The following is a 16,448-nucleotide window of genomic DNA, read 5'->3' on the forward strand; positions in this document are numbered from 1 at the left end:
AAGTAAAACTTATATAAATTAATAATGTTGGGACCGTGAAATTTTATTTATTGATTCAGAGAGATATTAATTAAACAATAAATTAATAATTTATTATATTAAATAGTTTTTTTTTATTCAACGAACACAAAGCTAATTACATAAAAATTCATTGTGTTTCACCAATATTGTATTATATTCTTTGTATTAATATATATAAAAAAATTCATTGTAGATCTATATATAGAAAAATAAGTAAGCGGTATTGAATGTTTTTAATAATTAAATAAATAATATTCATTGTACTGACTAATAAAATAATTAAAAAAACAAACAATAATATAATTATATTTTGCTAAATTTTTCTTATCGTGTTTGTAATTTTAGAGAATTATTAATTTATGATATTGATGAAACTATAATTTTATATTATGATTTTCGAAAAATAATTATCTTATTAATTTTTCGACATTATTAATTTAGTATACTAGCGGATTGAGAAATAGGTTTTCGTGTAAATCATATTACATACATATATATATATATTTATCGAGCATTTTCATTGGATTCCTTCGGTGATGTTGGGTGAAATCAGACATGTAGATACCCACGACCTGACAAAATTTAAAATTCTGACATAATAATTTCAGCTTTCCATATCAAAAACAGAAATCAATCTCGACAGGTTTTTTGGTTTTTTTTAAAAAATAAAGAAATATGACTCTCAACATCCCACATATATATTATTATTTAAAAATTATAAATATTATTTATATAATAATAATATATTATTTTAATAATTAGATATCTTTAATAATAATATATTCAATAATATATTATTTTAATAATTAATACTAATATTAACATTAATTATTATTATATTGTTAAATTTATAAATAAATAGTAAATAAAAAGAATATTCTAGGAATATAATTTTTAGTGTAAGATTTGAAGTAAATGGGTTGGAGATGAATGTTATATTTGGTGCAGAAACTGCACTATTTTGATGCAGAAACTGCACCAAAACAGATTTATGGGTCGGAGGGCGTGCAAAATTGATTTTTAAAAAAAAACAAAAAACGGAAAATTGATTTTAAAAAAAAAACAAAAAACGGATAATAATAATATGCCCATCGCAGATTTTTTTTTTATTATTTGAGTGAACATTATATCATGACAGTATATTTTGGAAAAGTTATTAAACCATGACCAATATTAATGTTGTCAAGTGTACAACCTAATAAAATAAATCTTCGAAAAGAACAATGTAAATTAATGAGTTTATAGTCATTGATGACAAAAATTAAAACCAAACAACACGCTTCACACTAAATCTTGAGGGGGACTCCGTAATGTTCATGAAAAAGACTGTTTTTAAAAAAAAAAAATGGCTTAATTTTGATGTAATATTTAAAAATATATATATGTTTGCATCCTAACAGCCTATTGCTATATATTTCCAGAGTGCGTGGATGCTGTCCTAATCCTCGATGGATATAAAGGAATTTGAAAGGACTTTTATTGGAAGCCTTTTTCACATGCTACTGATAGTTGAAGAAGACATTGCCTTGATGAGTTGGTATATTACCATTAATTATCAGCATTCTAAATCTGACAATGAAACAAGTGGTTGGCAAGTTATAAAAAAGAGGGGCACATCGGGGTATGTTCCGGTCTTGTGAAAACGAGTGTTCAAAGACTGAACATGGATCGTGGAATATATATAGATTTCATTTAGTAATGGTTCTGAATTTCTTGAGTACTCTCACTTAAATTTCTGAATTGAATTAATGGCTCAAATATGTAGTTGGTTTGAGTTGATAACTTGAGTTGAACAGATCTTCGTGTGATGAATTTAATCAATAATAAATATATTAAGGACCGTATCACAAGACATGATCATATAATAATCCGGCCCTAGACATTACCAAAGACTCGCACGAAACGTCAAGACTCGATCCAGTGCGAGAACCATATATATAAATTATGACAATCTGTTGCATCTGGGAAACCTTCAGCCGAATTTTAAATGAACTTTATTAAATAGATCACGTAAGCTAGCTAGGCAACATCAAACAAAGAATTATGTCTGGTTGACTTTTATAAAAAATTAAATAACCAACTATAATCATGTTCTTGAAATAAAGAACACAAAATAATTACGATACAGTTGGCTCTTTGGAATTCAAATACATTAATTAGGGGATATATATATATATATATATATATATATATATATATATTAATAAAAACACGAAGCACAAGCCCAGCTAAATTTATAATTAGCTCAAATCTGCACACAAGAAAACAATCTAAAATCAGCACACTTAAAGATAGCTGATCAATAACTACACTAAATTCTCAAGAAACCCTAGTATCACACTATCAAAATCATCAAACAAGCCTGCAAAAACTTAAATCAATCCACAAAAAACAAAGTATAGATTGCTTAATACTCCACGAGAACATATGGATTCTAATCAAGCTGAAACACCACGAAGGGCAAGATAAAAGAAGAGCTCTATGTCTGGAGGATTGAAAAACGCTATTGGAGTTCTTTGTAAAGAACAGCTGGTGATTATTCTCCTCTTCTTTGGTGCTGGAGGGCAAGTTTTTATCTCCGGAATTCGAAATCTCTCAGCTTTCGGAGTCGAGCAAGAGCTGCTACTAGACATTTCTACATCAACAACTTTCATATCCTCGGAGCCCTCGATTTTCGAGGAGTCTGCTGCAAGCGCCACCTGAGAATTAGCTGGAGAAACTGCCGATTTTTCTTGAATATCATTGGAGCTTCGAATATGTTTCTTGAAGTGGGTTCTTCTTCCTGCTGTTGATTTTCTTGTTCTTCTTCCACAAGTTGGACCCATTATTTGAGGGGATTGTTCGCAAAAGTTGGAGGCTAAGGGTCACTGATCTGAGGTTTCAACTGAAATCCTTACCAAAGGAAGCGAATTTTGAAAGTGGGTGTGAAAAGTATCGGACAGAATTGAACACTGGCCGATAACAGGATACTTGTAGGATTACTTTATGAACAGACTAATTGATTTTGACTAAAAAGCGGTGAAAGTGGTGGGACTCGGTATACTCTTTGAAACAAATACCTTTTGATCAAGAAAACATGCTGCTAAGACCTGCACTGTAGATTCAATTATTGAAGTTGAAATGTGCAGAGAACCGAGTTCAAAACACTCGAGTTGGGGCAAATTAAAAGCCCATTTGGAGAAAGAAATAGAGCCACAAAATTCAGGTAATTAAACAAGACCATTTTCAAGGAAGCGATTAGAGTGGCGGCTAATATACGATATTAGAAGAAAATCTTGTGGTAGAAATGAAGAAAAGGATGGTGTTAAAAGAGAGAAACGTTTGGAGGAACAGAGTTCATTAGTGGCCGAAAGATTTGAAAAGAAAACATGGAGAGAGACAATTGGAGATGGTGGATTTGAAATTATACTTCCTTTGCCTGTGCTTGGGTTTTATATTTGTACTAGTATTATATATACGGAAAGCGATTGATTCGGGCAGTCTGCCCGCTGCCCAAAGTTTATGATGATGATTAAGGGTCCTTAAATTAAGCAAAGTGGGTGGTGCTAAATAAGGTAAATATAATTATAAAAGAATGAAGAGTAGAAATGGAAAATATTTGAATTTTAGGTTATCCTTATTAAAGCAAAATTCGAATTGGACTCGTTGAAATTCAAATTTTTGCGAAAATTCCTTGTGCGTCCAGTGGAGGTAGAATTCTCTATTTTAAATAAAATGTAGTAAATTATTCCATATATCAAAATCAATTGGCTTGTTTCCCTTGAAAATCGACCATCTTTCCCTTTTGATTCGTTTCCATTGATAAAGGTGTCAAATGATAATAACAAATGACATACATAATTGAGGGAAATCAACATTAAATTAGACATTATTTTCAAGTGTAAATAAAGCTAGTGGCCAAAGATTCTAATTCTAGGTACCACTTACAAATTAACTTCTACTCATCCGGTAATTTTTGTAATTTAATTTTTTTTAGTGATAGCTCCAGTTGAGTTTTTGAAATGTCATGTGTGTAAACTCTTTAATTAATTATAAGTTATGCTTGAGCTAATCAGATTATAATGACACAGAACAATTTTAATGACAAAATGTAAATGAAAACGAATTTCTATAATTAAAAATAAATATTCTATGGAGTTTTACATAATTAAGGATTTAAATAATAATCACATAAAGTCATAATAGACACCTCATCTAATTAACATCCCTATTGATTGTCAGAAATTCCTACATGCAATCGTCCCAGTTTTTGTGCCCTTTGGAGGATCATATTGACAAATTTCAAATTCCAATAGGTTTAATTTTCTCAGTACCCAAGAAACATGCATTTTTATGATTTCAAAAAGATTTTTTTTTTAAAAAAAAAAAAAGAAGAGGAAGAAAAAGATGGCTTGCTCAGCTCCGATTCAAAGCATTTTTCAAATAGTTTACCCTGTCTTATCTTTTCTTGTATATAGCATATGACTTCACTTAGTATGAATGAGGAAGACAACGATAAGACGTTTATTATCCTTACGACATACATCTTTTATTTTCTCATCTCACAGTCCAAACATTGTCTTTATTTTTTAAATTAAACCAGTTTACTAGGGATACTCATCAGCTTTGGATACCACGAAAATAAGGTAAAACGAGACACGTGCATAAGTTTTTCACTGAATTTTTTGAGCTTTGGATTCTTGTGTATTTCAAAAAATATATATATATATATATATATGGAGCTTTGTGCCTTCACGTGTCGGGGATCCTCCCAATAATAACATTGAGCGTAAGAAACAGATTTTTAAAAATAGAAATGTTCTTTGATTTGCGGATCATGCAAAACTTGGTCACCTCACAAGAAACTCGTGAATGATGCGAGCAAGTCCACCAGCAGAACATATCACACAAAGGCGCGACTCAACCTCGGTCTTTGACCAATATAATGCTTGTTTGGAAACTACAACACAAGTTAAATTTATATTTCTTTAGTTTTTCTATTAAGTAATTTATCTTTTACAATATCAGACCTAAACGACTCTAGCCATTTCCAATCTCCCAAACCCTGCCCGAGCTTTGGCAAGTTAACACAGAAGCGACTCAAGTCAGAGTGTGCTGATTGTATCGAGCATAACTACACTAATCGAGATCAACTCGGTTCGTGTGAACCTATGTACTTATCAGCTTCATATAAGCATTTGAAGAATAATAAACAAAACCTGACTCAGAATTTGAAACCCACATATGCCATTGCATCATCAAGTAAAAGTGTAAAGATTCACAGTTGTGACACGGTTTTCATGATAACAAACTATAATGAGTTTTAAGCCACCACAACTTTTAGCCAAACAGAAGCACAAGGCTCCTACATTCTGCAACTCTAGCTATTCGAAGCTAGAAGGGCCAAAATTTGTTACCGTCCCCTTGAAGCTGATTCGTTCAACTCTTCGAGCGATGATTGAAACAGCTCTATATAACGACTACCTAGTGTCATCCTATCCTTAGCCAGTGCTGCTTTTGCTTCATCTGCACCAGCAAACACCACGAAAGCTTCTCCGTTGGGTCTCCCTTCAAAATTATAGGTGACATGGATTGACTCTTCTGCTAAAGTATAATCCTTAAAGAAATCGATTATATCGCCCTTGCCAGCTGAAAATGGCAAACCCCTCATCCGCAGTACTGGCGTAGGCTCCGCAGGGTCCTTCACCTCAAAGGATTTTGGTAATATCCTGATAACAATAAGTCCCGATAACTTAATCTTTTAGGAGCATCTTGCAGACACAAGTCATTTGTACAAATTCCTCACAAATTGTTTTTTAAAGATCCTCAAAACTATGAAAAGTAAGAGACAGAGATGCATATAATTAGTAGCACATTCCACCAAGAATATCCTAAAACAAAAGATATTGTATATATCAATAGCTTCCAAAATTTTGAGACCACAGATAGTCATTCACAAGATATTTGCCAGACCAAAAGTAATTTCAAACACATCTACGACAGGTTGGAATTACTATTTGGAGTCACCGGAGAGAGATAACAAAGATAAATAGAGGATAGATAACATTTCTGTAGTTACTTGAATAATTGAACTTAATATATATCTGTATCAGCAAACAAAAAAGGCATCTTGTAATTCAATTTCAAAGTGAAATAGACGGGCTTTGATGTTATTAGAATCTGAACACCAATAATATATATATAACGCAAAAAAAATGTGTGAAATTGATTTCCCAAATCATACCACATGTTGTGTCTGCCAAGTAATAAAACATGCTCATGCGAGCAATCTGAATATGACAAAGGTGGCACACAATAAGGAGGACAACAATGGTGTCCCTTATTGAAGACGTAAAGGAGGCAAAACCAAGAGAAGATATGAAACTAATTTATACCCAACAGGTAATCACACACACATTAAATAAGCTAATTGTACTAGAAAGATATATATTCAAATTAAAGAATAAAAAGTAGAAGGATTCTGAAGCCGCGGGAGGATAGAAACTGGAGTAAAAAATACTTACCGGCCCCTTGCAATTGCTTCTTCCAACTCCTCATGTGCTGCAGGGAAAAGTTCTATGTATCGATACCTCAGAGTCATCCTATCCTTAGACATTGCAGATCTCGAATCCTCAGGACTTGCAAATTCAACAAAACCTTCTCCAGCTGGCCTTCCCTCAGAATTAGCAATTATATAAATTTTATCCTCTGAAAGCACAAAATCGTTGAAAAAGTTAATGATTTCCTCCTTGGTGGCAGAGAAAGGCAAACCCCTCAACCGTAACACCCCTTTAAATTCTGACAAGTCCCATGTTTCATCAGAAGATCTTGCCCTAGGTGCACCATGACGAGGTGAGCCACCAGGAGCATCAAAAACTTCATTAGCTACAGCCTTATAGTAATCATCTTTTCTGCTTCGAAAAACCTCAACATATCTCCTACCTATGTTTTGCCTGTTCCTCTGTAGCGCGAAATCAATTTGAAGGGGATATCCTAAAACACAATAAGCTTCTCCAGTGAACTTGCCACCCTTGTGGACAAACAGGACATCAATAACATCTAAACCATGGAAGAAATCAACAATTTCAGCCTCTGCGCAATCAAAGGGAAGGCCTCGCAGTCGAACAACAGGAAAATGTGGGGGCATATAAGAATATGAGGGAGACGGTGGAGGTGGAGCATTATAAATATAACTTGTACCAGAAGCTCCATAATATGAAGACCCTTGATCCATCAGCCGCTGCCGTTTCATACCACCCATTTCACGAGCATCACCGGTGTCTGCAAATTTACTTCATAGCCATACAAGCACAAAGGCATTCACCGGGTAAGTACTACATTCATAAAGCATCAGATAATAGCTATGGACCTACGAATCCTATCCAATAATGATTCGACAGATAGCCAGTTCAATCATAAAAAGCAACCAAAAGCTCCTCTCCGGGAACAATTCTATCTCTGTCTCTTATTTTCTTAATAAAGATTCATACTTCATGCTCATTAATCAACAACAAGCTATCAAAAAGAATAATAACCAAACAACCTTCTAACTAGTGGTACAAATTCTAATATCGGAACTGGAATTTACAACAAATAAATTTTAAAAAATTAGATATTTCACTATTTAGAACTTCAATTCCATGTGCAGGTCCTATAAAAATTGCAATTTATAGGGACACGGAACAATTTAAAGGAAAAAAAAATCAAACATATCCGAGCAATTGCCGACTGAAGCAAATCGAACACCAAAATAAGAATTCAGATGGTCAAGATTCAAGGTACTTTCTACGAGCTAATCCTTACATTATTCCACACCAAACTAAAGAGAATTAAAAAATTGCTACTTCTCACCCTCGGTAGAACATTTAGCGCACTTTTGATAGAAGCTAATTCTGTGCTCAAATATTTCCCCAACTGAGAAAATCGCGTGCAAAGCTGTGGCCTGTGGAGATATAAAAAATTGTTTTTTTTTAAAATCAAATTTAAATATAACTTTATTTCATCTTTTTTTTTATTAAAAATAAAACAAAAACAAAAATATTAATATTTTATTGAGTATATTTTATTTTTACACATTAAAAATAATAATAAATATTTTCTTAAAGAGAACATAAATTTTTATAAATGTAAATTTAAAATAGATTTATTTTTTTAAATGTTAAAAATACAAAACTATTTTCACATATATATTTTTTATGAAACTATTTTCATATATATGCATTAACTCATTGTATTATACTTTTTTGATAATTTTGACAATAAAAAGATCTTGTAACAGTGAATATATTAACATCTTTGAATTGTTTAAATAAGTTCATCCAAAAAATTTAATATATTATTTTAAAAACAAGTCATCACATCTTATAAGTTCATAAAATAAATTATAAGATGCAAAGCTTATAAGTTATTTTAAATAAGTGCAGTCAAACACCTCACATACATCATCCACTAATTCGGAACATAATTTGAAATTCATATTTCGACCTGGGCATTTTCGAGATGCCGCTAATAACTAACGACGACCAAATGTTTTTTTTTTTGTGTGAATCATATTTCAATAAGAATTTGATGAGTTGATCCACCTACACGTCTTGTTTTTACTGCTATATCGGGAGTTACTCCATGTATTGTTTGACGTAAAATAGATAGTGGATTTATCTTTGTCGTAATTTTTTTCATAGCTCGATAAATAAATTGATAAGCCAATGATTTTTTCCTAGTTTTAGAATATATACGGGTGCGAATAAAATTTTGGTGAAAGTTTTTATTTTATTGATTAAATTGGATATTATCAAATTCCGGTAGCCCATGAACCCAAAAGAGATCACCAGTACTTTATTAAAAAGTTCCAAATGGCAAAGGCCGCATTGTTGCTCTTAAAATAAAAGAGCAGCCCGTTCCCATTAGCCTGCCCATACCTTTCTCTGTCTTTTAGATTGGGCCCAGAAGATATAAAATCTATTTTTTTAAGGGTAAAGCCCATCAAGGCAGCTTCTTGTCTGTCTTGCACTACTGCATGGGCTGACGCAATCTCAAGTTCAAAATTTTCGTTTTCATTTCTACAAATGCAGGGATGACTAATTGGAAACGATACAAATGAAAAATGGAGATTGAATATATTACTATTGCAGTATCAAACAAATTTATCGTTAAAGCTATGACAATACGATATTATTTTGTAATTAAAATATTCAACTTCTTGTTTTTACTTTTTACGGATAATTCTACATTACCGTTTTCGCACTCAATGCGTAAACAAAATTTAATGTTTTGACATTCAAAACATTCATTGGACTTTGTATGATTTAAATTGTTCATTGAATGCTTTACAATAGTTTACCTTTGCGTATATAATGTCGTCTTTAATCGTCTAATCAGATCGACAGTCAAAACTTGGATTCCTCGTATACATCGCACTAGAAATCTAAACGAAATTGACGTCGAGAGTTAATCGCCGGAGTTTCATAAATCCGACGAGATTGCGGCGTCGATGCGACTTTGTTGTAGAGGAAGAATGATCGGCCATGGGTTTTCTCCAAGTTGGGGTGTCCGAAATCTTTTGTGAGGGAGAACGAAGAATGTTTTCGTGTTGTCAACAAAATTTTGTGAACAAAAAATTGTGAATATAATTCATCTATTGATTACACATATATAAAAGTCTCTTATTGATCTAACCAGGACTCTTTTTTTTTTTTTTTTTTTTTATCAAGATACTGTTTTTTATTATTCAAAATCTCTCATATACGTATTTTCAATTCTTGAAAATAGCAGACATAATTAAATTATTACCAACTTTTGATAATATACTACAAAAAAAAAAAGTGGTAACGACGGTTCTAGCGACGGTTTAGAGGTCCGTAACCGGAGGTCGCGTCGCCTTCTATAGCGACGGTTTCTCAATAACCGTCTCTATAATAGCGACGGTTTTGTTAAGAACACCGTCGCTTTCTGTAGCGAAGATTTAGATACAAACTGTCGCCTAATTTAAGCGACGGTTATATAAAAACCGTCGCTAATATTAAGCGACGATTTTGTCAAATACCATCGCTATATTAAGCCACGGTTTTGTCAAAAACCGTCGCTATAATAAGCGACGTTTTTTGAAAAAACCTTAGCTTAATGAAGCGCCAGTTTGTAATCAAAATACTATATATTTCATAAATAAAATACAACGCAAAAATTAAATATTAAATTTTCTGTAAAGAAAACGTTTTAAAAATCTGACGTGCGCGAAGATATGCAGATCCACGTAACGTTGGAAGATCACACCGACGAGCAAATCTACGAAATTAATATGAAAAAATGTTAGTACAAAGTAAAAAAACCGAAACTTTGAAAAAATTGATAGATTTTCGCTACTACAAGATAAGAAAGTTGAAAATCGCTGAAGAAAATGTTCGCGAACCTCGGTATATATAGAATCATAGCGACGGTTTTTGCAAAAATCGTTGACATTAGCGACAGTTTTGTGCAAAAATATATATACATTATTACCCACTTAAATAATTAATCTATTCTAAAATATTTCATGAGAATTTTGCACTTACTAATCACTACTACATATTTATTATTTAATTCATATATTCTAAATCTACTAAATAAATAATTGTGAACTCATTACAACTTCGATTGATGACCAGACAATGCCGATGTATCGAGGGTACAAATCTCGTTTACATAATGAAAAATGAAAATTTTGACTGACTCAATTTTTGTAGCAGTTTGTTTCTTGAAATCCTTCAATAAAACAGACAGTTCTACTCTCATCACTTAATCACCAGTTAGGCTAAATTCCACAACTTTAAATAACGAAATCCACTTATTAACTCTTTTACAAGCAATTAGTTTGATCTTCATCGAATTACAGTTGCCAAATTTAACTCCTTGAATTTGAATATCTCAATGAGAACACAAAATACAATACTTGTACAACCCTCAATAGTTCAGGTATACAACCATAATCGCAGATTATTCCACTCGATAATGATGTCCAATTGAAAAGTTCAAGAGAGGGTTGTTCAGTACATCATCAAATGATCACCTGTATGTATGAATGAACATCTGCATGTCCTTACCAATGAAACATGTCGTTGACACCACATACGCTAATTTCAAGTTCGAACGACCTTTATCCTTATTCTAAGCGGTAAATTTAGAATAAACAATACACTTCTTAATGAGTTTCATAATCTTATGTTAAGAGACAGACCTCATAGTACCTATAGTATATTCAATGACTCTATCTATGCATCTTGTATGAGTATATAGATAAAATAAATGTTATAATTAGATAAAACCTTACAATATTATTAAAATAAAGATTATTTTTAAATAAAAATTAACAAAGTTAAAATCACAAATTTTTAGCAGGTTTGATAGTTAAAGTATGATCATGGTTGCAAAAAAAAGAAGAAATCAAAGTATTTTGGCCCTAGCTCCTAAATCAATTCGGAAGTAGATAGATTCTGATCACTCATTGATTCGTCTGGTATCTAAGTATATTGCTAGATCAAAATCTTATGATGTTCAAAACTGTGTAGATACAATATCACATTCAGTAAAGATTTATGATACACTTATAGTATGTACTCAATATGTTCGAGCGTGCCTCGCTGATTCATTAGAATTGATACCATGGGACGGATGTAAAAGTAAACAAATCGCTTTTGTTCCAAGGACCGAAGACTGTGTTGGTTGTAAGCAATGTGAATATGTCTGTCCGATCGATTTTTTAAGTGTTCAAGTTTATTCATAACACAGAACAACTCGTAGTATGAGTCTAGCTTATTGATACGTTCCATAAAACTTTCCTTGAATTCATTTTTTTTTAATTTAAAACTTATGTGAGACGGTCTCACAGATCATATTTTATGAGACATATATCTTATTTAAGTCATCCATGAAAAAGTATTACTTTTTATGCTTAGAATATTATTTTTTATTGTGAATATCAGTATGGTTGACCAGTCTCACAGATAATGATTCGTGATACCGTCTCACAAAATACCTACTTGATTTTTTTTCTTGAAAAAACAGCTTCGGTGGGAAAAATTGGGGCCTAATATCTAATATTATAAGCATTATTTTTTCTTGTCACAGTTATTTCCACTCTATTCAACAAATCAGCAGCTCCTACTTTCTTTCACACATTTGACAATGCATCGAACACGTTTCTGATTCTTGAGCTGCGTGGTGAATTTGAACATCCTTTTGATCCACGTACATGAATCTTTGAATCCCACCAAACCTTCCAACTTTCTTGGATACCCTTTATTTATTTCTTGTTTTTCATTGATGGGTATCTCTTATTTTCTTGTTTTTCCACTTCAAAATCCTTTCTTGGTAAATAAAAATTCAATCTTTTTCTGGGATTTCCATTTCAACAGTTTTTTTGGAGGATGGTGGAGCAGTTTCTTTTGTGGGTTCACCGGTGGTTGATTCCCACGCCAATCCTCGCTTGTTTTTGGATGCTATGTCTTCATGGAATTTGAGTGGTGGAGATTTGACTTTGCAGAGAAATTTGATTAGTAAAAAGCATGTGCCGCGTTTGTCTTCGTTGGACTTGAGTAGCTCATTTCTTGACTGTTCTTCCATTAAGGCTCTTTCGGGTGCCAAGAGTTTCAAGAAACAGAGGAAAAATAAGAATACTTTGATAGGGAATGAATTGGCCGGACAATGTGAAGACAGCTTTGAAGATGTGAAGGCCGTAAGAAAATTATTTGGTTTAATATAGATATACGATTTGTTGGAACGGTATTCTTTTGATTTATCTTGGGAAATTTTGGGATAGAAATGAGAGAACCAAATGGCTAAGAGAAAATAGTTGAGACAAGAGTTTGACTCTTTTTTCTTAAAACGATATTGCCACGTTCCCGTGCTCACGGTTGTTGGCAATTCGTTTCCCAAGATACAACGACTACGACTTTAAAATAGTAGCACTACAAATTTTAAAGCCACACGAACGTGAGATGTTTAGAACACTGTCAATATGATATGCAAATTTTCTAATTTTGAATTCTAAACGTTAAACTTAAAAATCCAATTCCAAGAGTTTAAATCTTGCGAAACTTGGATTTAAGCGCAAATGCTTTTAAAACTCAAAAATAGAAGACAATTCTCGAATTTAATTTCAAAGTTCGAATTTAAACGTAAAAGATTATAAAATCCAAACTCAAGATTTTATATCTTGAAAATTTGAACTTTAAGCGCTAGTGCTTAAAAATTCGTATACAGAACTAAATTATAGGGAAAAGAGAAGAAGAAGAAAAGATACAATGAATGCAAATGAGGGTGGACCTATTTATAGAAAATGAAAAGCTTTCACGAAGTGATGCACCACTTCATAACACCACTTCATAATTGAATCAAAATGGCCAAGTCCAAAGAGGCTCCTCACATTCATGAAATCACACGGCCTTCAATATATATATATATATATATATAATCCTTTCGATTCAATCTTTACACTCGATAAAATTTGAATTCAATTAATTTCTCATTCACCCTAATTGATAATCGAGAAGTAAAAAACTCATTTTTCTAACACGATTTTCATATATAGTTTTTGTATGACAGAATTTCTCAGAATATTTTAGTAAATATTATGTTAATTAATTCCTATGGGTAATGGGAGAGTTTCTGAGTAGTTTTATTTTGTTTGGTATGAATGAACTCGTCCTTGTGAAATGGTAAGCAAGCTAGGATTTTAGATGAAGGAACAAAAACGGCCAAAATGGAAAAAAAAAAAAAAGATAAAAAAGAAAAGAGATGTATGGCTGAGGGGAGACAGAAGACATTTATGGTTTACGATGAGGAGACACGTGAAAATATGAAGATTATGCGATAAAAATGGTTTTATGATTTTACTTTTATTTGTCTAAAACTACAAAAGGTTCTCATTGTGATTGAATCTCCTCCTAGCCCGCTTCCATCTGGAGTTAAAACAGCAAACTGACTGATCTTTCGTGCAGCAAATTCTTACATATTTCACATACAAAGCGGTGAAGACCTTCTTGATTACGGGAAGAGCTTTATTCGCAACCTTGGAAAGGTAGAATATTTGTGTATTTTGAAAAGGCTAAGAAAAACAAATACATATGAAGGTTTTTATATATATACATATATCTAATACTATTATAAATATATGAGTTTGAATTGTGCGCTTACTATTTTACCCTTTCATTTATTTTACAATTTCTTATGTTCATGAGGTTCTTTAAGTCATTTTCTATGTTAGTGTTTAATATAAACATTAATAATGTATTTAATTCCGTCAAGATAATTATTAATTTGATTTTAGTTTTGAATTACATTTAGTTTACATGTTAAATATGATTGCTAATATTACTAACATCTATTTATTTATTTACTATTATAAATATATGATTTTCATTTGTAAACTTATTATTTTACCATTTTGTTTGTTTTATAATTTGTAATGTTCACGAGGTTCTTTAAATTATTTTCTACGTTAGTTATTTAAACATTGACATCAAATTCATAGAAAATTACTATAATAATCTTATAAATTAAAAAGTTGTTAATATTCCGAATATTAAGGTAATATTAGGAATACGAATGAAGAAGAGTGATATTGAAAAAAATTAAATTATTAATCAATATTAAGATCATATAAAACATTTTTTCTCATTTAAAATAGAGATATTTTTAGACTATTTATGTATCAACATAGATATATGATTGAGATAAAATGTTTGTATGTAAGTGATTTAAATGCAAATATTTAAGCATTTAGTCAATTTCGATATATGATGCTAAAAAATATCCCTAAATAATATATTATCTATTAATAATAATAACTATTAAATATATGACTTTCATTTGTGAGCTTACTATTTTACATTTTTTTTTATAATTCGTCATATTCATGATGTTATTTAAGTCATTTTTTATGTTAGTTTAAAAAGGTCATTAATAGTGTACTTAACTCAATCAAACTATTTATTATTTTAATTTAATTTTAATTACTTAAATTTATACATTGCAGTCAAATTCATGAAAATCTCTACCATATTAATGATAGATAATAATGGGATGACAAAGGGAGATGAGACGGATGTAATAAAAATAAACTATTAATAAATATTAAGTTCATATAAAACTTATTTCTCTCATTTAGAATAGAGATATTTTCAAACTCTTTGTGTCAACTGAGATACGTGATTGAGAGAAATGTTTGAATGTAACTGACTTCAAACACTGTTTTTAAGTTATTTGGTCAATTTTTTATATATGCTGCTAAATAAATATTACTAAATAATATGCTTCATTTGATCATTTAGTGTTCTTGCAATGAGATGAGTTTTTTACCCTAGCGTTAACATGTTTTATTGTTATATGTCATTTGTGTTGATTATGTTGTATGTATGTCATATAAAATGTCAATATTTCTCAAAGAATAAAATCGTTTTTCAAAAAGAAAAAAATTGTTCATCCAGAAAAAAATACATGAAAGACAAATCGTACACAATTCTCATTCTATTTATAATGGTATGAGAAAATTTTAAAATTTTGTGGACACGATAGATCAATTTTGTAAATTTTTAGTAAATTGAGACATTGAGCCAGTTGCACTTTATTTCCTCCAATATCATCTTGATATCTCATATGCATATCTTAATTACATTATTCCTCTCTCTTCCCAAAACTTTAAAATGCAATAATTAATTTTGTATATCGTTCCACAAGATATAAATATTATGAACAAAATGTAAATTCGATAAAAAAAAATTTGTTTTGTTTCAATGAATAATATAATATTATGTTCTAGACACAACAAATGAAATTGAAATTATATTATTCTCATGATATGATGAACACAATCATTGTTCCAAAGCTTCTAAAAAATGACTAACGAGATGACTTTCCTGAATTGCGTCAAATTAAACGAGGACACAACTCTAATATATAGTAGTTTGAATAGATTTTCAAGTGTTATTTCTCACAGTGATTGAGAAATAATTGTTAAAAATTTATTAACCTTATAGCTATATGTTAATAATATTGATACTGAATATATAAAATTGATATTACAAATATCACGATGTTTGAAAAAATTATAACACCATTCATTGATTGTGTTGTTGAATGATATATAGGTTATACATATTTTTACTCACATGTAAAAACCTATCACAACTAAAAGAATTTTTTCTTATGAGTTACAGTTGATGATTGTCACAAACTGAAAAATCATTCAACAAAAAAAACAAATAGTCGAAATATAAGATTACCGGATAAAAATAATGTAGAAAACCGAAAAAATGTCGTGATAGAAAAGAAAACTACAAGCATGTCAGATCTCAGATGAGGATTCTAAATAAGATAATAAGTATTAAAGATGATCATTTATATACTTGTTGAGTATACCAAAATGGTTATACGCATATTATAAAAACTATGACAAAGAATTGTTGAGTTGTCAAAAC

The 16,448-nt window shown here is 30.9% G+C and overlaps 1 protein-coding gene across 3 annotated transcripts; it reads right to left on the reverse strand.

Annotated features, from left to right (window-relative positions):
- Positions 1 to 5,226: 5,226 nt before the first annotated feature.
- LOC142521877 (uncharacterized) lies at positions 5,227 to 7,943 on the reverse strand. Of its 3 annotated transcripts, none has more exons than XM_075625058.1 (4): positions 7,852 to 7,943; positions 7,201 to 7,292; positions 6,525 to 7,059; positions 5,227 to 5,729 (listed from the first exon to the last, which is right to left on the reverse strand). In XM_075625058.1, the coding sequence occupies exons 1-4, from the start codon at positions 7,863 to 7,865 to the stop codon at positions 5,414 to 5,416; spliced, it is 957 nt and encodes a 318-aa protein (XP_075481173.1). In that variant the 5' UTR covers positions 7,866 to 7,943; the 3' UTR covers positions 5,227 to 5,413. The 3 variants fall into 3 exon arrangements, with proteins under 3 accessions (XP_075481173.1, XP_075481170.1, XP_075481167.1); XM_075625055.1 differs by having other exon boundaries at positions 6,525 to 7,092; XM_075625052.1 differs by having other exon boundaries at positions 6,525 to 7,292.
- Between the last annotated feature and the right edge of the window lie 8,505 nt (positions 7,944 to 16,448).

This window comes from Primulina tabacum, chromosome 2, assembly GCF_025594145.1.
Source record: "Primulina tabacum isolate GXHZ01 chromosome 2, ASM2559414v2, whole genome shotgun sequence".
NCBI classification, from domain to species: domain Eukaryota; kingdom Viridiplantae; phylum Streptophyta; class Magnoliopsida; order Lamiales; family Gesneriaceae; genus Primulina; species Primulina tabacum.

Excerpts from the sequence above, each read along its gene's own strand:
- LOC142521877 (XM_075625052.1), bottom strand. Across the intron at positions 5,730-6,524 it reads GAAGCAATTGCAAGGGGCCG|GATATTACCAAAATCCTTTG; the intron begins GTAAGTATTTTT and ends TATTGTTATCAG.